The sequence below is a fragment of the Rhea americana genome, unplaced genomic scaffold, assembly GCF_003343005.1.
Source record: "Rhea americana isolate MKP2758 unplaced genomic scaffold, rheAme1 scaffold_671, whole genome shotgun sequence".
In the NCBI taxonomy this organism is placed as follows: domain Eukaryota; kingdom Metazoa; phylum Chordata; class Aves; order Rheiformes; family Rheidae; genus Rhea; species Rhea americana.
Genome location: NW_028186836.1, coordinates 1 through 21,063, shown reverse-complemented (window position 1 = coordinate 21,063; position 21,063 = coordinate 1). Strand labels below are relative to the sequence as shown.

General features: G+C 50.3%; 3 protein-coding genes across 9 annotated transcripts; 1 reads left to right on the top strand and 2 right to left on the bottom strand.

Annotated features, from left to right (window-relative positions):
* Window positions 1-909: 909 nt before the first annotated feature.
* LOC146586619 (butyrophilin subfamily 1 member A1-like) lies at window positions 910-8,480 on the bottom strand. Of its 5 annotated transcripts, XM_085320980.1 has the most exons (9): window positions 8,110-8,480; window positions 6,689-6,750; window positions 6,427-6,534; window positions 5,521-5,865; window positions 4,752-5,030; window positions 4,029-4,127; window positions 2,844-2,876; window positions 1,822-1,891; window positions 910-1,292 (listed from the first exon to the last, which is right to left on the bottom strand). In XM_085320980.1, the coding sequence occupies exons 3-9, from the start codon at window positions 6,527-6,529 to the stop codon at window positions 1,271-1,273; spliced, it is 951 nt and encodes a 316-aa protein (XP_085177106.1). In that variant the 5' UTR covers window positions 6,530-6,534; window positions 6,689-6,750; window positions 8,110-8,480; the 3' UTR covers window positions 910-1,270. The 5 variants fall into 5 exon arrangements, with proteins under 5 accessions (XP_085177106.1, XP_085177101.1, XP_085177104.1 ...); XM_085320975.1 differs by having other exon boundaries at window positions 910-1,891; XM_085320978.1 differs by lacking the exon at window positions 4,752-5,030 and having other exon boundaries at window positions 910-1,891.
* A 36-nt stretch (window positions 8,481-8,516) lies between these two features.
* On the bottom strand, window positions 8,517-10,928 carry LOC146586618 (E3 ubiquitin-protein ligase TRIM11-like). Of its 3 annotated transcripts, none has more exons than XM_085320991.1 (3): window positions 10,774-10,928; window positions 10,550-10,691; window positions 8,517-10,089 (listed from the first exon to the last, which is right to left on the bottom strand). In XM_085320991.1, the coding sequence occupies exons 2-3, from the start codon at window positions 10,620-10,622 to the stop codon at window positions 9,569-9,571; spliced, it is 594 nt and encodes a 197-aa protein (XP_085177117.1). In that variant the 5' UTR covers window positions 10,623-10,691; window positions 10,774-10,928; the 3' UTR covers window positions 8,517-9,568. The 3 variants fall into 3 exon arrangements, with proteins under 3 accessions (XP_085177117.1, XP_085177116.1, XP_085177115.1); XM_085320990.1 differs by having other exon boundaries at window positions 10,550-10,782; window positions 10,875-10,908; XM_085320989.1 differs by having other exon boundaries at window positions 10,550-10,928.
* A 1,147-nt stretch (window positions 10,929-12,075) lies between these two features.
* Window positions 12,076-21,057, top strand: LOC146586617 (butyrophilin subfamily 1 member A1-like). Its single transcript, XM_085320992.1, has 11 exons — window positions 12,076-12,377; window positions 13,850-13,948; window positions 14,624-14,971; window positions 15,559-15,840; window positions 16,870-16,974; window positions 17,370-17,390; window positions 17,683-17,703; window positions 18,457-18,477; window positions 18,836-18,856; window positions 19,583-19,615; window positions 20,453-21,057. The coding sequence occupies exons 2-11, from the start codon at window positions 13,870-13,872 to the stop codon at window positions 20,968-20,970; spliced, it is 1,449 nt and encodes a 482-aa protein (XP_085177118.1). The 5' UTR covers window positions 12,076-12,377; window positions 13,850-13,869; the 3' UTR covers window positions 20,971-21,057.
* The last annotated feature ends 6 nt before the right edge of the window (window positions 21,058-21,063 follow it).

Below are 21,063 nucleotides of genomic sequence, written 5' to 3'. Positions count from 1 at the left end.
TTGCACGAGAAGGACCACGGTGCCGTTTCTCTTGGGGTTCAGACTCACAGACACCCCCTTTCTCCCACCAAACTGGCATCAAGCTGCCTTGTCCTTGGCCACCTCTAAGGCATGAACCAATTCCTTCACATTTATTGATTTCAGAAGCAAGTTCCCTAAGGGTAGAGGAGTAAATCTCCATGATTATTCCAGGCCATCCAAAGATAGGTCGCTAGAGAGAAGACAGACCCTTTGCAGCATCCCTCATGACATCAAGAAAATCTTTTTCTGTGCTAATAATACATACTGTTGGGGGAGTAATTCATCCTTTCTGGGGAAATGTGGTCTAAAGCACTGTGCCTGCATGGTACCTGCATGGTGTGGCAATGGTGCCCAGAGTGGATGGTGTGGGAAGCTCTCCGATGGGTCCGTAACAAACCATAAACATGTGAGCAGGGATGGGTACAGATGGGGGCTGGCAGATCCAGTGAGACCCAGATCATCAGAGACCTCAAGGATTTGGCAAATTGCCCCAGGAGGGATGCTCTCAAGCACTGGTTTTCTCTCAGAGCACCCCAACATGCACCACGGGAAAACGGTGCATGGAAATGAATACACCTCTTTTAGATACTCCCTTTGATGTCATCTCTGCTCAATAACCCTCACCAGATGCCTCCTCCATGGACACCAGGCCACAGAGCCTCCCTGTTCCTCTATAGTGGAAGCACATTTGGGAGAACTTCCCCATCTTTGCAAAGACTCTAGTGACCACAGCACAAACAGTTTGGAAAAAAGAAACCAAACAAAAAATGCTTGGAAATGATGGAAGTGGTCTGGAGCTATCGTCTTCAACCAGCACCCAAAGAAGCTGCCACTAGGAGCAGGAGCAACTGTCACCCTTCGCAGACATAGATACTGCAGGGAAAGAGCTCAAAGTGCTCCCAGGAGAACTGTGAAGTCCTTTATTTAGAGCCCCGTGCCTGCCCACACTTACACAGGGACACAATCCTGGTAGGTCAGAAGACCGTCTCTTTTGAACAGCCTCTCCCACTCAACACAGCCAGAAGAAGCAAGGCAAGAAAGGCCCAGCTCTGGCTATCAACTCTCCCCGTTAACACTTGTAATGAGGGAAAGACACAACTGCAATAAAGATGACATTGCAAAGCGGCCCAATTCGGTCCCATTTGTGGGCAGAAACGGTGGCAGGAGGGTTTCCCCTGCTTCATCTCAGTGCTTGCCGGCTGCCTGTTGTTCAACAGACCAGTCCAAAACCACCGATCCTCCAGGGTCATCAATTTGATTCGAGAGGAAATCTGCAAGAAAGATGTCCTTGAGGAGCAGCGAGACCGCGGAACGACAAAGGCCAGATTCATAGACGTCTTCTGCGGGGCATTTCAGGGAGACAACCTGAGCCAGTTTTTGTCCCACACCCAGAGCCACAGGTGGATCTTCTCCCCCCTGAAGGAGGCCGGTGGGAAAGTGAAGATGGGGGCATCAGTCTCTGCATTGGAAAAGGCCACCTGCCCCTTGCCATACTCCAGGGACACGCGGATCCTTCTGGGGATGCATCTCTGTGGCAGCGGGGTGCGTTCAGGGGAGGTGAGAGCCCGAAATATGTCCTCCAGCTTCACCACTGCCCAGACTCCCTCCTCAGGGCTCAGGTAGGTCCGCCCCTTCCTCTTCAGAGAGGCCCTGGCCAGTCCCACACCCCAGCTCTTCCCACCGCCTACTGTCACATCCCAGACATGTCTGCCCATGGYGAAGCCCTCGCGGCCCAGTACGCAGCACCACGTGTCAAATCGCTCTGGCCTCTCGGGCCACTCTTGCTGCTCTTCTCCCCACCTCACACCTCTGCTGTCTTTGGATAGGAGCAACCAGGGGTGAGCTGTGTTCGGATCCAGGGTCATTTTTGCTGCAGGAGAAAGAGATCAACAGATTGAGGCAGAGCTTGGCTTGGGGTGGTGGCAGGGAACTACCCAATGGGGAATGTCTATGGCCTCCTGCCAGTGTATGGTCCCCAAAGAAGAAAGAAGGAAAGAAAGAATGAAATTAAAGCTCAAACACACATACAGGAGGGGTCAAAGTTGCTCTTGTCCATGGTCAAGTCTCTGCCTCCATGGCTGAGATTGAAGAGCAAGCAGAAGAGCAGGCGTAACATAAGCATTGCTGCTCCTTACAGTCCAAATCCCTAGTGGGGGCACCAAGGCCTTGCCCAGGATGGGAGTCTGGCATCAGGCACCTCCCAAACAGCAAACCTGGAGCAGGAACAAGCAGAAGGATGGAGAAGGATGGAGAGACTGGGAAAAGACATAGTGAGAATAAGAGGTGGCCCACTGGAGAAGACAGACATGAAATTTCCCCTGTTGTCCCTTCAGCTGAGCAGATTTCTACATAAGGGAGGGGACATCATTTTACAGGATCATCTCCTCCACTACAAACACAGCATCTTGAGAGAAGACTTGGCTTCAAACTGTGTTTTACCACTGGAGATGGGTCCAAGAATGCTATATCAGATCCACCCTTTGCTCTTGCACATGATCTGTCTCTGGGACCACGTTTGGTACCGCAAGAACCTGCAGCTAAGCCTGAGTTTCATCCCACCATCTCAATTTTCTCCACTGTTTTTTGCTTCTTCTCCCCCAGGTGCTTGGGGTTTGGGGATTCTCTCCAGCCTGTGAATGCCTCCCTTATGGCCAACGAGGAGAAGAGCAGGAGGAAGTGAGAATTAAAACCAGGCAGAAAAATGGGAGTTTTGGTTCCCAGGGAGCTGTGAGCAGGCAGGGGAGGCAAACTCCCCCCCTCACCAGCCCTGCTGATGCAACAGGAGCTGCTCACAGGGAGCTCTTGAACATGCTTTAAATTACCTTTTTCCATGTTGTTCATGAATCTCTGCCACCCTAAAATTAAAAAAGAAAAAAAAAAAGAAATTCAGATGAGAAGTTATCCAAATGAGCGTTCGTTTTTCACTTGACTAGTTTATYGCTATGTCACTAAGGCATTTAGGATGCCTCGGGTGGATTCAGGTTACAGGGCTCCTTCAGGCAGCTGAATTCACCTCCCTCTTCCTTTGTGTTGCCTCCTCCCCTGCGGAATTACCCCGACCAACCTCCTCTCTCCAGATCAACAAGTTGAGTGAGCAACAGAAACAAACGCACGGGGACTATTTATAGCTCTTGCCCTTTTCCCATTGGAATYTGTGACCAAATTCTATTGAATTCAGGACAGTAAACATAGGAAGAAAAGGGGAAGAAAGCCTAATTGCTGCATTTATCTCTTCTTGGAGTCACAAAAGTAGTATTTTCTCCTCCCAAGAGCRCATAAACGTGATAAAATGGAGGGATTGCTTAGCCTTCACATCCATTTTTGGCTATGTTCTGCTAAAATAGCTGGGCTCTCATTTTCAAAGTAGAGGAATTTTTCCTCTTCCGAGGTTTCTCCAGCATTACGCAGTAACTCAGGCTTTGCCTAGCTCATGGTAAGTTAATTGGCGTTAAAGAACCAAATGTTGGCCAAAAAAAAAAAAAAAAAAAAGAATAGGAGACACCTGGGAGACAACTCACAGGGGAGTAGCAGCAATGCTTCAGCTATACTTTTATGGACTTACTACATCCTGAATTTTGACAATCTTCCTTGTAAGAGCAAGGGCAGCACTGGGCAGGGACTTGGGCCTCCAGTTGTTGCTGCAACACCAAAGCACCTCAGTAACGGTCAGACCAAGGGTGACCCTGAAGCTTCCTGTGGCCAYGGTCGCTCTGACGCACTCAGGGCACCGGACACCCAAACGTGACAGGGATGGAGTTGTCCCACCTTACCACCAGGCCCCAAACCGTAGTTCTCCCTTCCTTATTTTTCCCTTTCACTCTTTTCACTCAAGAGTTTCAGGAATCCAAGAAAAGTCCATTTCCCAGCTCATTTGAGCTTTCTGTTTAGTGTTTGTATTTGCTGTAGAAGATAAAGCCCATGATCYTGTGCATCCCTTGTGCATTGATGGGTTTGCTAAAGGGCAATAACCCAGATCCTCCTCTCTGGAACCTGGGTTAAGCGTTTACCTTTGGTCTTTGACAGATACACAATGAAGCCGATGAAACCAAGCACTGTCAGGTTCATGGTTAGAATAGCCATCCCTGGATAGGCATCTTTTAAAAAGTCTAAAAAAGAGGAAAAAAACCCAACAACAAGAGAATTTTCAAAAAATTATTCTATTTTAAGGTTTTCCTGACAACATGCAAGRATTCCTTTCTTTCTCCACTAGGTTCAGCAATGAACCAGGTTTCCTCAGGAGAGAGAAACGGTGCTAAGCATGTGCATCCTACAGATGCAAAGGGGATCAGAGTGCTGAATTCCAGATCCCATGAGTCTTCACAGTGCTACGCTGTTTAAAATCGTCTTATTTCTCACGGGAGGGTGAGCTGTGGCCCAGCACCTTCCTTCTTCACCGTGTTTGTCGTGTGAAGCTGAGTGGGACATCTCAAGACACACCAACCAAAGGATTTAGATGCTGCCCTGTTTGTTGCAAGAGAGTCTTTAATGAGCTGCTCATTTGCTGTRCTATAGAAATTTAGGCTGTGTGGGTTTTTGCTCCCTGGTTGACACCTGGTTACTAAACTTAGCCATGAGGCTAGACCCAAGCAACCACCAGTAGGAATATTTCACCACTAAATGCATGCAATCTTTGAAACCCCAGATCTCAGCCATAAATCTCTGGAGAAACCCTAGCTTTCCCCAGATCTCGCTGTGTCTGTCTGTGGAGTGCTGTGTCGAGGTTAACTGACCTGAAGTTTGAAAAGCTGTTCCCCTTTCTTGGTTGAGGTAGATGTTCCTCACCACACAGGATGCGTTCTTCGTGGTGTTTCCCGTTATGACAAGGGTACTTTGTACTTCAAAGAGACCCCTCTCATCTTGGGTATATGTTTGGGACTGCTGCTGTAAGGGCTGATGGTTGAGATCCCTCCACATTATCTCGGGCTGTGGGTACCAACCAGCCGATCGACACACAGCTCTGACGTCTCCTTGGTAGCTCTCCGTGGAGATGTAAGGAGCAGACCCCATGGCTAAGACGACATGTGCACACATAAAATTGAGTTTGAATAGGACTTGTTTTCAAAAGGGACATTTATTTTTAGATTCCAGAAACTGCAGCAACATGGAGTTTCAATTATTTTGCATGGGGGCGAACAAGAAGTATAARCTTTTCAGTCTTACTCCAACCCAATATTTACCTAGAGATAGTGCTTATATTTTAGAATCAGATATGCTTCATAGTTACATGTCTTAGAGAAAGACAATAGCTCAGAGGAAAAAAATAACCCCCCTTGAAATGGAGCAAAACCTTCAGTGATGTCACCCACCACCAGATAGAGTTGAAATAACCAAAAATCTGCTCAGTCCTGATTTGAYGCCTCCATCTGCCCTGGACCCTCCAAACAGATGCTCCCTCCTAAAAGCCGCAAAGACTTCAGGAAAGGCTGTGTCCAGCCAATGTGTCTAAAATTAAATTTTAATGATTCTTCCCCCAAGAGCACATGGTCATGGGCTACAAACCTGTCACCTTCAGTTCCAGATGAGCACCTTCATATTCAATTCTGTTTCGAATGAAGCAGATGTAGTGTCCCTCATCGGATGGTCCGACGTTGGAAAGCCTCAAATCCGCATGRCCCCCACAGGTCCAGCGCTTCAGTAGCACTGTCTTTTGGTCGTGTCCTGGTGTCCTGTTGCTGTTCATCCCTTTGTGGCTGTTATGCTGGGCCCGGGAGTGTGGCACCCGCAGCCAGGTCACCTCCACAGGCTGAGGGCTCCTGGCTGGGTGGAGGTGGCAGGGCAGCACAGCGTCTGCCCTGATGATGACAAGGAGGATGGGATTATCTGTTCCTCGCCATGAAAATTGAGCTGTGGGATAGAGCAGGATATTGGGCCAAATGAGGTGGCAAGGAAGGCATGCACATGTTTAATGCAAAGCTCAAAAGGGCACCAATAGATGCTCAGCCTGGGCACAACGGTCTCTACAGCCCATCATGGACCACCATTGCTCCTGCACACTAGCATGAACTACCACGGTCCCTGCAGTCTACCAGGAACCAACATGGTCCCTGCAGTTCTCCACGAACCACCGCAGTCCCTGAAGTCTACCATGAACCACCATGGTACCTGCATAYCACCATAAACCACCATTGTCCCTGCGGTCCACCATGAACCACCATGGTCCCTGCAGTCCACCATGAATCACCACGGTCCCTGCAGGCTGGAGGAGCAGACCAATGAGGAATGCGAGGGGATTCCCTGCTTCCTCCTTCACTCATCTGCCCAAATTAAATCCATTTCAGTATCTTTAAATCTTTATGAGACCACCATAAATCTGTGACACACTGAATTTCTCAATGCGTTTGACATTTAAATGCATTTAAGTCATGCAGGATGCAGCCAACTCCCGGCAAGTGTGCAAGGTCCTACCTGCCTCCAGCTTCAGAACGCAGAGCATCAGGAAGCAGATAACGACGCAAGGCAGAGAGCAGCCAGCAAGGAAAAATGAAAGAAGCTTCATCCTCGCAGCCATCTGACCTACCAAAGAGGAAAAGGCTGGAGGGTGAGATGGGGGGAAGCAGCAGGTGACACAGATGTGGGAGGGACGGAAAGATAAGGAAGGCAGATTTGGGAGAAATGGAAAGATAAGGAAGGACGGCGCGTTTGTGGAGAAAGAGTTTAAATGCTTAACTGATCCCTGTAATCGCTGTATTTAAACACGAGGACAGCTATACTTTGAGTGGACTGCAAAGCCTGAAAGCAGATAAATAAAGCAGGAAAAAATCCCGTCACAGAAAATATATGGATCCGGAGATTTTTCCCCACGGGTTGCCGACCCAAACAGTGACAAGGAACCTGGGTAGTTTGGAGCCTGGGGTCCCTCTTCCCCCTCCTCCAGCACATTCCTGTACTTGGCCCAGCTCCCTGGGCTGTGGCACTACCGTGCTCTACAGCCACCCATTGGGGGTCCTGCAGTCACCCTAGGGGTCCCAGATCCATAGGGGTCCTGGACCCATTTGGGGTCCTTCACTGGCCTTGGTGGTCCTGGACTTGTGGTCCTGAACCTGTTGGGGGTTCCGCAGGGACCCTAAGGGTCCTGGATTCCCACCCCATGTCAGGGACTCCCTGACCCTGGGGTCTACTGATGGGTCTGTGGACCCTGACAACTGCGGGACTCCTGGGAATGCAGGATCTCCCCCACYCCTGTGGCTGTGGGACCCCTAAGAGGTCTTGGAGCCCCAAGAAGTCCTGGACTGTTGATAGTGGTGGGACTCCCTGGTGGGTGTGGGATCCCCCACAGCAACAGGACCCCGATGGGTCCGGTGTCCGGTGCCCTTGCAGGATCCCCAGGTGGGTCCAGGCCCCAACATGGCAAGGGGATCCCTGATGGGTCCACGACCTCCGGGTGGCTGCAGGACCCCCAGTGGGTCAAGGACTCCTAGGGTGTCTGTGAGACTGCTAATGAGTCCAGGATGTCTATGGGTCCAGGATCCTGGGTAGCTGTAGGACTGGCCACAGGTCTGGGACCCCTGCAGCCGTCAGGGGTCCTGCAGCTGCTGAGGAGTCTCCCAGCCATCAGAGCCCCCTAAAACACTTAGGAGGGGTCTCAGACCTGCTCGGGGGGTCCCACATCTATTGGGGGTCCCAGACCCCTCATGGATCCTCCAGGGCGAGGGTATYCCACAGTCATTGAGGGTCCTGCAGCCATTTGGGAGGGGGTCCCACAGCCATCAGGGGGGTCCCAAATCTCTCAGGGGCCTGCAGCCATCGGGGGTCCTGCAGCTATTGGGGAGTCCRCAGCCATTGGCGGGGGGTCCCAGAGTCATTGGACAGGGGTCCTGGAGCTGTTGGGGGTCCCAGAGCTGCGGGGGGGGGGAATCAAACCCCACTAGGGTCCCACAGCCAAGGGAGGGGGGTCCTGCAGCCATCGACGGATCCCTAACTTCTCAGGGGGCTCGCAGCCCCCCGAAGGGGTCCCAGAATCATTGGGGCAGGGGGTCCGGACCTGTCGGGGGTCCTGGAGCCTCCGAGGGGGCCTGAAACGCGCAGGGGTCCCACAGCCATCGGGGGGGGGGTGCTTCCCGTAGCCGCCGGGGGAGGGGGAGCTCGAACCTCTCAGGGACCCCTAAGCCGTCCGGGGCGGGGGTGGTGTCCTGCAGCCCCCGAGAGTCCCGGAGCCGTCGCGGGGCCGGGGGCCGGGGGTGGATCCCGGAGCTGTCGAAGGTCCCGCAGCCGTCGAGGATCCTGGAGTCCGTGGAGGATCCTGCAGCCCCCGAGGGTCCCGCAGCCCTGGGAGCTCCCAGAACTGTCGGGGTGGTGCTGGTGGTCCCGCAGCTCCTCCGGGATGTGGGGAAAGAGGGATCCCACAGTCTTGCGGGAAGGTCCTGGAGCCGATGAGGGTCCCGGAGCCGCCGGACACTCGCCGCTTTTCCCAGCAGCGGCTCTCGCATCGCACGAAGCGAAAGAGAAAGCGCCGAGCACTCCCCCCCCCTCAAAAAAAAAAAAAAACACTTTTTTTTTCCCAAGGAAATCATAGCGGTTTGGTTCTTCCCGAGGCGAAGGAAACCTGGCAGGACTTTTGCCGGCCCCGGAGGCAGAGGCCGTGGGAATTGTTGGGTTGGGACTTGGCTGCGAGGTGGCTGCTGCGCTGGGGGGAAGATGGCAGTGGGGGGAGGGGGGTGGGCAAAGCGGTGGGTTTGCAGCAGAGCCTCCCGTCGCTCCGCTTCTTTCCAGAACCAAAGATGACGCTAAATCCCGTCCCGCTGGACCCTGCTGGCAGCTGGAAAGCGTTTTTTATTGTATTTATTTTCTTTTTATTTATTTATTTATTTGTAATGCTTCGGCTCTGTCTGCGCCTGCAATGCGAAAAGGGGAAGGGGGGAGGAAATGGAGCAGGGTGGGAGGGGGAGGTGAAGTGGGCTCACCTTATGGAAGGAAACAGTGCCYGGGATTTGGGAYTAAAAACTCCRGTGAGAAGCCTGAAGAAAAACACGTCTGCCCAACGCAGAGCTGGAAAGGGGACAGGGARCTGCTTGGAGGTATGGAAAAGATAGGAAGTGTTATCAGGAGCTCACACTCCCCTAGAGCTGTTTCCTATGGCTATATCCCTMTCCCTATAGCTSTAGGGAATATTCCCTATATCCRTAGAGCTGTAGGGAATAGCTGTGGAGGAGCTRTATCCCTAGATATATCCCTAGAGCTGTAGGGAATAGCTGTAGAGCAGCTGTATCCCTAGATATGTCCCTAGAGCWGGAGGGAATAGCTGTATCTTTATATAAGCCTATAGCTGTAGAGGAGCTCTATTCCTGTAGATACACCTATAGCTATAGAGAATAACTATAGAGGAGCTGYATCTCTATTTATCTCTATGGCTATAGGGTATAGCTATGGAGGTGTGTGATCTATAGGGAATATTCCCTCTATCCCTCTAGCTGTAGGGAACAGCTATAAAGACTGAGAGCTACAGTGACTACTTCCTCTATCCCTGTAGCTATAGTGAATCAGTATAGAAGAGCTATATATATTGCATTTTGGTGAGGAGGAGCTCTGTGGSCACCGGTGGTCCCCCATGTCAGGGACACAACGCGAGTTGCGAGTTGCTTCCAACGTAGAACCACGGGTGCAGGGTCTTGCTAGGGTATGGATGCAGGGAGAAAGTGAAGATGAGGCCTCCGTCCTCAGCATCAGTGAAGGCCACCTGCCCACCAGCACAGTCCAGGGACACCTGAATGGTCCTGGGGGGCTGGCGGAGGTGCAGGGAGGTCCAATCAGGGTGGGTGAAAGCGTAGTACTGCCCGAACCACTGCCCCACGGCCCAAATCTCCTCTTCGGGGGAAAGCTGGAGGATGCTCTTCCTCTGGATGGATCCTCCAGCCACACCAGTGGCCCACCAGTCCCCACCATCGGCCACCGCCACCTTCCAGTGGTGCTGCCCTCCAGTGAAGCCTGGGCAGCCCAGCACACAAGGCTCCGTGGTGAACCTCTCCAGGGAGTCAGGYAGCAAAGCCCACGCATCTCCCCGCCTCACACCTCGCCGATCTGCTGCCAGGACCAGGAATGGGTTGGCAGTGTCTGGGTCCAGGGTGACATCCACTGGGGACAGAGGAGAAGAAGACCCTTAGGAGGGATAGTCCTGGAGAAGGTGGGACACATGGTGGTCTGTGTTTGCTCTGGCAAGAGAAGGCACCTCCTTGCCCCCAGGTGTCTCCTGCATGGAGTGGGAAAACCCCTGGCACTGCATTGTCCCAATATTGGCACCACCTAGGTGCTCCTAGACATGTTTGGACACAAACAATTTAGATAGATGTCAATCCATGCTCCTAAATTTCCTGTTTCTCCTAGAGGGCCATGGAGGGAGCTTGGGTGTCTTTGGTGTGGGGCCGACAGAGGTATGCAGCCGAGATGATGCAACCACCACATCTCAACCTTATGGCAAGCCCATGTTGGGACAAGCCCTGAGCGTGTTGACCCACAGCAGCTCTTCCACATCAGACACATCAACTTTCTCCTAAGCAGATGACAACATCCCTCTTCTTCCCTCCTAGGAACTCACCTTTTTCACTCCTCTCCTCCACTTCATTAGCCTGCGCCTCCCCCTCTTCTATTGCCAACTCAGGTGCCTGCATGTTTGCAGAAAATCCACAGGACGCTGATGAACAGGATTCACGGGTAGAAGTGGATGGCAAGACTCAGTGCTGAATGATGAGAAAATGATGGAGGGAATGATGGAAGAGTCACAACATTCAGGTGCTTCTCAGACATCCCACGTTCCCTTACAGCATGACTCTAGGAAAGGAGATTGTTAGTTGGGTCCTGCCTTTGTTTCGGTGACAGCTCCCGCAGTCTGATGTAGTCATGGGGTCTCATGTAATCCTTACACTGCACGTCTCCATTTAGCTCTCTTCGCATTCCACTCCCAGCATTCATGCCAGGCCCTGTGTGGGTGTTTGTGGAGACGGGGTTCCCATGCCATGGGATTTCCACGCCTCCACCTGACCAGCTGCAGGTCAGCGATAAGAGCCTGCTGAGCCCCTGAGAACGGCAATATCTCCCCACAGCAGAGACCGTGGAGCCTAGCCAGGGTCGGTCATCTCGGGAGCCACCCCAAGTCAGCCAGGATGTCACTCGGGGACGCCAACTGCAGATCAGGAAGCCCCAGGGAGAAACTCCCGTGGCCATGGCCATGCTTGGGGCTGACAGAGGGGGCACCAAAGCTGCACACCCCTTGAAGTGGTGGGGCAAGGTGAGAGGTCTGGGCTCTTAAAGCTGCTGCCTGCTGGGATTTCTCATGCTSTCAATGGCTTTGGGGGATGCTGGTGGAGRTGCTTGCAGAGTGGGAGACACCCAGCTTGATCCACAGGGAGGGCTCATGCTGCCCTTTGCATCCAACCTCCTCATTTTCCAGGCTGCTGTTCACAGGCCCAGAGGCTTCACCTTGGCTCCTCWGGAAGGACCCAGCAGGTGGAGATGACTCTGMCCCAAGAAGTCACTCAAAAATCCACAGYTGGCTCCTGTGGATGTTCTGCTCTTCTACCTGGTGACAGGGAAGGGATGTGGGGAGGCAGGACCTGGGACAGGCTGGYTCTGTGCRTGCTCTTCAGGGATAACTGGAGTCTGCACAGAGGCATGAACAGGGCAGAGYGCCAATTGCTGTAGGCACCTTGTGCAGGCAAGTGAAGCCTGCAGATGCCCAGRYGKGWAGTTAGCAGAGTCTGCGGAGCTCATACTGAAGCAGAAACCTCCTGGCTGGATACAAGAAGGGTGCAGGATCTCGTCCTGCTTGCCCAGAGCTGAGTGCCTGGTGGGGATGAGTGAGCAAAATGCAGAGACATCATGTCGAAGCAGCTTTTTGCATCTATGCCACCCGTGACAGCCAGATTCAGCTGGCAGTGCGAAATCGCTTTTCAGGGAAGACTGTTACTGTGTTTTGTCCCCCGACTCATGCACCAGCTGGGGTTTACAGTCCCTGCCCGTTCACCTCTGTCCTTGCCCTGCTCCTTCACCCTGGGGCTTGTAAAGCTCATATCCACCCCAGGGAGAAGCAAAGCAGGAGGCTGCACTATGTTGATCTCAGTGTTGCATAGTTTGCCTGAAGAAATCATTTCCGGGGTAAAAGCAGTGACAAAACCACGGTGAGGTTGAGTTCCTTTCGCTTTCAATGTCGAAGTGCCGCCGAAGGAAGCACTAGCAGTCTGGGAGATGACATACAGTTTTATTTGCTTTCGGCGGAAGGAAACACTAGGCTGGAGTTGGGGAGCAGCAGGCGAGCCTGTTAGCTGCTGGGGTAGACACGGTGAGGTGTCTCTTGCAGCACAACACATTGGCCAGAGCCCGAGGAGCTTGAGCACMCGCCTAGGAAGAATCTCAGGAGGGTCGGCCAGGTAAGCGACTTCTCTTCCTCCAAGAGCTGCAAATTCAAATTGCTTCCTGTAATCTCTGCTGAAAGCRGTCCTGCTGCTTGCTAACAAATCCAGTTCAGGGGGGATTCACAGCAGCATGATACCCCCTGTTGGCAGTGGCTTGCATTAGCATTTTGGTTACTCCAGGTCTGCGTTTTCCTCCTGACCAAGCCATGGGAGCAGATAATTTTCACTGCTCCAACCCCCTCARCCTGATTTTTCTCCCAGCACCTTCCTAGCTCTGAGGGCTGAATAAGACAAATAAGGCGTCCCTATTAAAATGAGCACTGTTTCTTCTCTTGCATTTTAGTTGAACTCGAGRAGATGTTGGAGCTCAACTTTTGCTTCCCCATGGGAAATTTCATAGAATCATAGGATCAGTAAGGTTGGAAGGGACCTTTGGAGATCATCTAGCCCAACCCCCCTGCTCAGCAGGGTCACCTACAGCATGTTAGACAAGGTTGCATCCAGGAGGGCCTTGAATATCTCCAGAGAAGGAGACTCCATAACCTATCTGGGCAACCTCTCCCAGTGCTCTGTCACTCTCACAGGGAAGAAATTTCCCCTCACATTCAGGCGGAACTTCCTCTGCTTCAATTTCTGCCCATTGCTTCTTGTTCTGTCACATGGGACAACTGAAAAGAGTTTGTCCTCTTCCCCTCGACACCCTCGCTTCAGGTACTTATACACATTGATAAGATCCCCCCTCAGTCTTCTGTTCCCCAGGCTAAACAGGCCCAGCTCTTGCAGCCGTTCCTCACAGGGCAGATGCTCCAGCCCTCTGATCATCTTTGTAGCCCTATGCTGGACTTTCTCCAGCCCAGAACTGGACACAGTACTCGAGATGAGGCCTCCCTAGGGCTGAGTAGAGGGGCAGGATCACCTCCCTCGACCTGCTGGCAACAGTCTTCCCAGTGCACCCCAGGAGACCATTGGCCTTTTTGGCCACAAGGGCACATTGCTGGCTCAGGGTCAGCTTGTCATCCACCAACACTCCCAGGTCCTTCTCTGCAGAGCAGCTCTCCAGAAGGTCAGCCCGCAGCTTGTCTTGGTGCACAGGGCTATTTCTSCCTAGGTGCAGCACTCTGCACTTGCCCTTGTTGAACCTCATGAGGTTCCTCTCCACCCAACTCTCCAGCCTGTCCAGGTCTCTCTGAATGGCAGCGCAGCCCTCAGGTGGATCAGCCACAAATTTCTACAACTTTTTATGCCCCTCGGGCTCCTTTGCGTGTTAAGTAACATATGTCAAGCAAAGTCAGGCCAATGGCAGAAAACTGATTGCAACTTTAGCTATCAAATGACTGTTTGCTGGACAATATTAAAAAAAGAGCTAAAAGTAGCCTTTATCCCCTTCTAGCATAAATTATGCCCCATGATGTTCTGTCTTTCGAATGTCCTTTTTTCATAAGYACTCTGTTCTCCCTCTTCTTGTCTCCCTGCTTTCCTGGCTCCAGGTTGCCTGCCCGCAAGSAGGATGGTCCTTTCATTCCTGGCCAGCTACTCTCTGCCTGGGATCTGSATTTTTGCTCTGCATGTCCATCAGCTGCAATCAGGTAGGGATCCCCATGGTCTCGCTGGTCCACAGCAAACTGCTTCTAGCCACAAGTGTTTCCTCCGAGCTGCTCCCAAAGGACTGCTAAGCGCAGAGTAGAGGCATAAAAAATAGTAGCATCCCTCCAGATCCCCATTTTTGTTCTCCTTGCCATGCTAGCGTGGCATTTGCACAGCCTCGGTGGCCTTGCAGAGTGATAAGATAGATGAGCTGCCCAGCTAATTTTTACATGTTTTATACAAGAATTTCCAATGATGCCCAGAGCTGTGTATTTTTCCTAGTAATAGATGTGGATAGCTGGGAGTGTTTGAGTTTTATTTGTGTCCAAGTTGTTTTCTCCAGCTGACCACTCAAAACCAGCTCAGTCCCTTCCCATCACTGCCTTCTTCTTTCTCTTTCCTTCCCCATCCTCTTTTACCTGAGCAGTGCTTGCCCCTCGCTTAAAGAGGTGTTAGATCCTGCTGGAGATGTGAAGACTTTCCRCTATAGGACAGGATGGTCCCAAAAGCAAGAGTAGCATGTGTCCCTCAACTTMTTATTGCATTCAGTGTGATCGTAGTGTTGGAGCAGAGGCAGGGCAAAATTTAGGCATGGGTAGATCCGTTGCTTTTCTGAAGAACATCAACAAGCCAGTCCATGTGGGATTCTCCCATTGGTTTTGGGTCATTTTGTCCAGCTCCATTCAGGGTGATTGCACCAGCACACTCTGTGGCGGCTGCCGTGGGRCAGGATGTGGTGCTGCCCTGCCACCTCACACCGGAGCAGAGCGCCCGGGCCATGGARGTGACCTGGTTTCGGGGACACTTCTCGCCCTACGTGCACCGCTACAAGGCAGGAACGGACCAGCATGGTGATCAGATGTCACAGTACCAAGGGCGGACTGAGCTGCAGCGGGACGGTCTCGACAACGGCACCGTGGCCCTGAAGATCTTCAGTGTCCGCCTGTCTGACGAAGGGAAATACACCTGTTTCATTCGTTCTGATTCAGACTATGAGGAAGCYGTCCTGGAGCTGAAGGTGACAGGTCTGTAGCAGGCATCCCTGTTTCTGCTGCTGRTCGGGTCTCAGTATCTCCAGTGTGCTTGTTCCTAGACCTGTCACCCATCATAAGCAATTYCAGGGTGTCCCTTTGGGAGCAGGGCTTTGCCAAATCCCTTTGTTTTCATCCTTAGAAAAAAAGAAAATAACCAAGGTCTCTTGGAGATCAAAAATGATCCATAGAGCAGTGCTAAGGAACTCCTGAGATGTCCTACCTACTTCAAAAGTMTTCTTAGCRCTATTTTCACAGTTTGAATGGGCACATGACAAAGAAATTGCAATGGGGTCATGAAGGAAGAAGGTCTTGGTCCATGTGGGTATGTGCTAGTGGCCAGGCTTGAAGGTTCTCTTCCCGAGGTGATGATCTCCCGAGCAGATTGCTTTGGATCACACAAAAAAGGCAGCAAGAAACTCCTGTGTGCTTCTGCCTCTGATTGCGGCCAGCACTTGAGATGCCCATGCAACCCTGAAAAACAGGAACTTCTTCAATATTGGGGTCTAGACCTCTTTCTCTGCCAAAGGAAGGGTTGGATTCCCACAGGGAATAACCAAGGTTGCTCTGCTTTCCTCCAGCTGCCGGCTCAGCACCGCTCATCTCGCTGGAGGGCTACGAAGCTGGGGGTGTCCGGGTGGCATGCAGGGGCGATGGCTGGTACCCCCAGCCCCAGGTGCTGTGGAAGGACCACCAGGGCCAGCCGCTGCCATCTGCCTCCAAAAACGTCACCCGGGACGCAAGGGGCCTCTTCAAGGCCGAGAGCACCGTGGTCCTCAGCCAGGCTGCAAACCAGCAGCTGTCCTGTTCGATCCGTGACGCCCTGCACCACCACGAGAAGGATTCAGCCTTTTCCATGGCAGGTAAGCAGCCAGCAAGAGCACCACTCCCAACAGAGCCACGTGCTGGAAGCTTTGCTGAGAAAACAAATAAATTAAGCATTTGCACCCTGTGCGATGCAAATTGGTGCCACACAAGCAAATAAATGAGACTTTGTGGCCGTGCTTGCACGAGATCACTGTCAAAATTCATGTGTTGCATCTTCAAGTTTGGGTTTAGGGGTTTTWAAAAAAAGACATTCTAACACAGTTTTGGTATCGGCATCAAAATTCATGAGAGCTATCTCTGCTTATGGTTTTAAGGGGAAAAAAGACTTCCTAAGGCATTTTYGATTGATACCCACGTTAAATGCAAACATTTATAACACTACAAATGAATAACAATGAGAAACCAACCCGTGCCCTCCGTCTTCCCCACTGCAAAATCCCGATCGGCCACTTTGGCGTGAGTGACCATGCCATTTTAAAAAAGAAAAAACAAAAAAAATAACAGAGGATAGTTATTTTTTGCAAGGGAGGGAAATACGGGAATGGTGACTGAATGGTGAACAGGAATAATGGGATTTCGAGTCGCATTGCAATACCGCATGGGTTTTCAGCTGCATCCGGCTCCTTTTTTTTTGCTGTTATGATGAACAGCTTTGGGAAGTTGGTTTCCCCGGAGAGCCMGTGCTGCTCTCCAGGTGACATCACTCCACACTGCAATTTTGCTGCTAAACCAAAGAATTTATCAAGAATTTGGACATTTTTTTATTCCTATGTTGCCTAACACAAAATAAGTTGCCCTCTCGCACCTGAAAAGGAGACGAAAACATGATTTCATGAGGAATAATTCTGTCAGAAATCTGGTTTCCCTTTGCAAAAGCTCCGGCAACTTCTGCGGCCAAACTATCAGCCTCATCTTTGCATGAAATTGCTATTTTTGCGGGTTGCTTCTTGGCCTCTTCAGGTCACACAGTGCAATGATATTTTCTGCCCATGGTGAGATTCGCTGCAGTTCGGGGCGGGCTCATCCGATACAGAAATAACCCCATCCCTGCTTGGTTTTTACAGATCCCTTTTTCCAAAACGCCCAGCCATGGAAGATTGCCCTGAGCCTGGTCGTGGTCGCTCTGGTTGTGCTCTTTGTTATCACCGTTTATCTATTTAAAATTAAAGGTAATGTGGCCCTGGGGGAAAGGTTGGCTGGAAAGATTTATAATATTTAACAGCCTTCATTTTTAAGGGATTGGTGGGTTTGGGAGGACACTGGAGCCTTGTGTTGGCACCCACATCTTGGAGCATAAAAATACAATTTTCTCCTTTCCATCAGGAAATACTGTTTTTCCATGCTGCCCTACAACACATAAATAATGCAGAGGAATAAAGGCAATCCCTTATTTTTACCAAAACGGCATGAGGTCCATGGGTCCTGTAGCCACCACAGCACTTCCAGAGGCTTTTCCATGCTGCAAGTGCTTTAATTTAGTAATTTAGCATTCTTTGGAAGGGGCTATTATTAAAAAAAAATCAGAGAAACAAAACCAATTTACATTTCCTTTTTTCTGCCTTAGGAAAACTCGAGGGAAAAATCGGTAAGTTTTATCTCCTGGCTTGCAAAAATTGGAGCATTCCCGCAAAAACAAAGGGTCCACGGCGCACAATTTTTGGGGGGAGGACAGTGGGGAGGCCAATGGCTGTTTGGAAATATGAAATTACGCTGTGATATTGGGGAGAATTGTTGTGGGATGGGAAAACCACGAGTGGGCGACTTGCTGAAGGACGAGCTTTGCTTTGGCAAGGTCCCTCAGTTATGCTCCCCGCGAGTGCCCGTGCAAAAGTGATTGGTTTTGGTGGTAACGTGCTCTTTTTTGTTTTACTTTTCAGCGACGCAGGTGGAGGAACTGCGTAAGTCTCTCTCTCCTTCTCCTCCAGGGTTTAATTCTTCGGGAAAACCGTCGTTCGTTTTTATTCATCCTCCCTTTTGGGCTGAATGCTCCTTTCATGCAAATGCTTTGCTCCCTTCCCAGGCCAAAAATCTAATAATATGCAAATCCAGCCCCAAAATCATTAGTTTTTTCTTCCCCCCAAGTGGCTGGCAATGCTTTTTTTTTAGCACTCTCATATTAATTTCAGTACTGAAACAGTCTTGGAAAGCTAATGCTTTTGAGGAGTAGTTCATGGAAAACTGTTGTGTGTTTTGAATGCAATCCCAAAGAAAAAAATATAAAAAGAATATAATATAAATATTATATATATATATATATAAAATTAGGAAATGTTATTGAAAGTTGGTTTGCATTCTCATTAAATGAATGAAAAAACCCAAACGCTTGAGTTACTGAGTTAGTTGGGGGAAAAAAAAACACATTGAGTTACTGATTTTTTTTATTGTTTCCATCCTGCAGTTCCCAAGAAATAACCCATTAGTTATTCAAATCTGAGCTCTTTCTGAATTGCTTCCAGCAGGGAAAATAAATGCRGTTTAACATAGCCGGTGTCTGTATGCAGCAATTCGGAGCAGCCTTGCAATAAGTCAGTGAATTTGCCCCCTCTGCCAAAGCAGCCCTCACTCTTACAGTCCTTTAACTGGGATCCTCAGGAAATACATGTGTGAATTAACAAAATATTGACTTGTATACTTTTTTGGTTGTTTTTTAGGGGCCTACGATGCAGAAATCCGTGAGTAATTCTTCGTTTTTTTGCAAATGATTTTTTAGTGAGTCTATATGGGGCTCTGGTTCTTTTTGTTCCATTTTCTTTTTTGCGGTGTCTTGCTTTGAAAGTGTTAAGTGAACTGAAAAGTGTTTTGGACTTGACAAGGGRAGGAAAAGAGCAAATCTGAGCAGCAGAAAATGAAAGCGTGTCCAAAATGCTGCTTGGGCTGTGTCTGCTGCTGTCTTGGCGGCAGCAGGGTGCTGGAAATGTTGGGAAATCGGAGCACTTCCCGCACCCCCACGGGCTTTGCCTTGCCCGATGGGGCACATCCCAGTCTGCATCCCATCCGTGCTGATCTATTTTTGTTTTTGTTGCTTTTCAGAGAAACAAGCCACAGAACTGGGTGAGTGTCGTTCTCCTTCCTACGTGGGACTCTTCCCAGCGGGGTGATTCTCCTGTCTGGTTATTGCGTTTAGGGGCTGGTTTTGCTTCTGTTTTCTCCCATAGGGGCTGAGTTGCCATTTGTTTCAATTAGGTCTGGGAGGGTCATCTACTAAATCCATAGTACWGAGGCAAAAAAGGGGGGGAGGAAGAAAAGGAAAAGAGAAAGAGAAGGAAAAAAAAAGAAAAAAGAAATAGAAAAAGAAAGCTTTTGTTAAATAGTACCTCAGTTTTTAGTACAGAAAATCTGATGCAATGTAAGGATATAAAATAGGTAGAGGCTTTCATGCCTGATAAACATAAGAGGCTAAATGAAAGACACAATTTTTTTCCGGGAAAAGATGAGGGGCATCACTGAATTCCTGAAGTGAGAGGCAAAACCTTGAATTCATTTTAGGAACTGTATTTTTCCTGGTGTTCTTAAACTATCCCCTGTAATCCTGCCATGCTAGCAAAACCTCACGTCTTCTCAAAGGCAGTACGTGCAGACCCCAAACACGTGTGTGAATCTGGGCAGCGCAATCAAATTCATACAAAATAGATGGAGCTGTCCCACAGCTTTAGACATTCAAGTTTTGAAGCTCCTTGCTGGTGTTGTCATTACCCACAGCTAACCTCACACCACGAGCGTGTTCAGATAACTTCTCATCTGAGATTTWTCTTTTCTTCTTTGCTTTTCTTTTTCAAGTATGGAGAAGATATGYGATGCCTATAGAAGAAGGTAATGAAAGTTCGGTCTTTCCAGSCTKTTTGAGTCTATTTCCCAAATACCCCGGAGAGGAGAAAACAGAGCATGTCTCCTGCATGGGAGATGAGTGGTTTTCTCTCCACCACTGAAGGTAGTTTCTGGAGCAGGCACAGCCCAGAAAAGGTGTCTGCAGCCCCTGAGCATCCAACAGGCCTTTCCCCATTCCCCATTCCCGGCCTTGCAGCCAGAGCAGAACAGGGCTGCAGGGGCAATGCATGGCCCCTTTTTCTGACCGCACCTCCACTTGAGGCTATTTATCCTCCCTTTCCATGTTCTCCTCTCATTTTCTCCAGCTTCCTCACCTCTTGCACACTCTGCTTCTGTAGACACATCAGTATTGTTTTTTTCCTCTTTTCTCCATGTTAAACTCTTTGGGTTTGGGATGCTGAACTGTCTTGCTTGCTTTAATCCCTTTGTGCTGGTTCCTCTCCCACAGTGACCCTGGTGCGACCAGAGAGGCTTTCACCAATCCCCAGTTTGCAGGAGAAAGTGTAACCCTCATTGGACAGGTGCACGCTCCTGTTTCAGGGAAGTCTGCAGATTCCTCGTCCTCAATGAGGAATGCTGGCTATACTTTAGAGATGTGGGGACTTCCYSAGGCTGCAGGTCTGATGATGATCTTCTGCTCTTTCTGCTTGGCATCATCTCTCTGCTTCATGTTCAGATCCTTCTACAAATTCTGTGGCCTTGTGCAGCTTCTCATGCCAGCCAGCTATTGCTGCCTTTTTATTCTGCCTTTTGCAGCCCCCGTGATGCTCCCTCCCAGGGCTGAGCTCTGCCCYTGACTCATTGACTCCCTCTCTCTCACAGTGAAGGTAACTCTGGATCCAGACACGGCCCATTGCGACCTTGTCCTGTCTGACGACCGCAAAAGTGTGAAACGAGTCGACAAGCCACAGGATGTCCCTGACATCCCTGAGAGGTTTATGCCCTGGCGCTGTGTGCTGGGCTGCGAAGGTTTCACTTCAGGGAGATACTACTGGGAGGTGGAGGTAGTGGATGCAGGAGGATGGACGGTGGGGGTTTCCAGAGAAGACGTCAGAAGGAAGGGTGAGATTGAGTTTAAACCAGAGGAGGGCATCTGGGCAGTGGGGCAGTGGGCAGGTCAATTCCAAGCTCTTACCTTCCCTGAACGCACTGTATTTTCCGAGATCCAGGGTCTCAAACGGATCCGGGTATCCCTGGATTATGAAGAGGGACGGGTGGCATTTTTCARTGTTGATGAGGAGACTCCAATCTTCACATTTCCACTGGTTTCATTCAATGGGATAAGAGTCCACCCGTGGGTCTGGCTGGGTCCCGGGACATGGCTCAAAATGTGGCCCTGACAATGGGAAGGGAGGAAAAGAAGACCTATTTTTTCATCAGACCTCAGCACCTCATAGACTCACAGAAGGATTTAGATTGGAAGGAACTTGTGG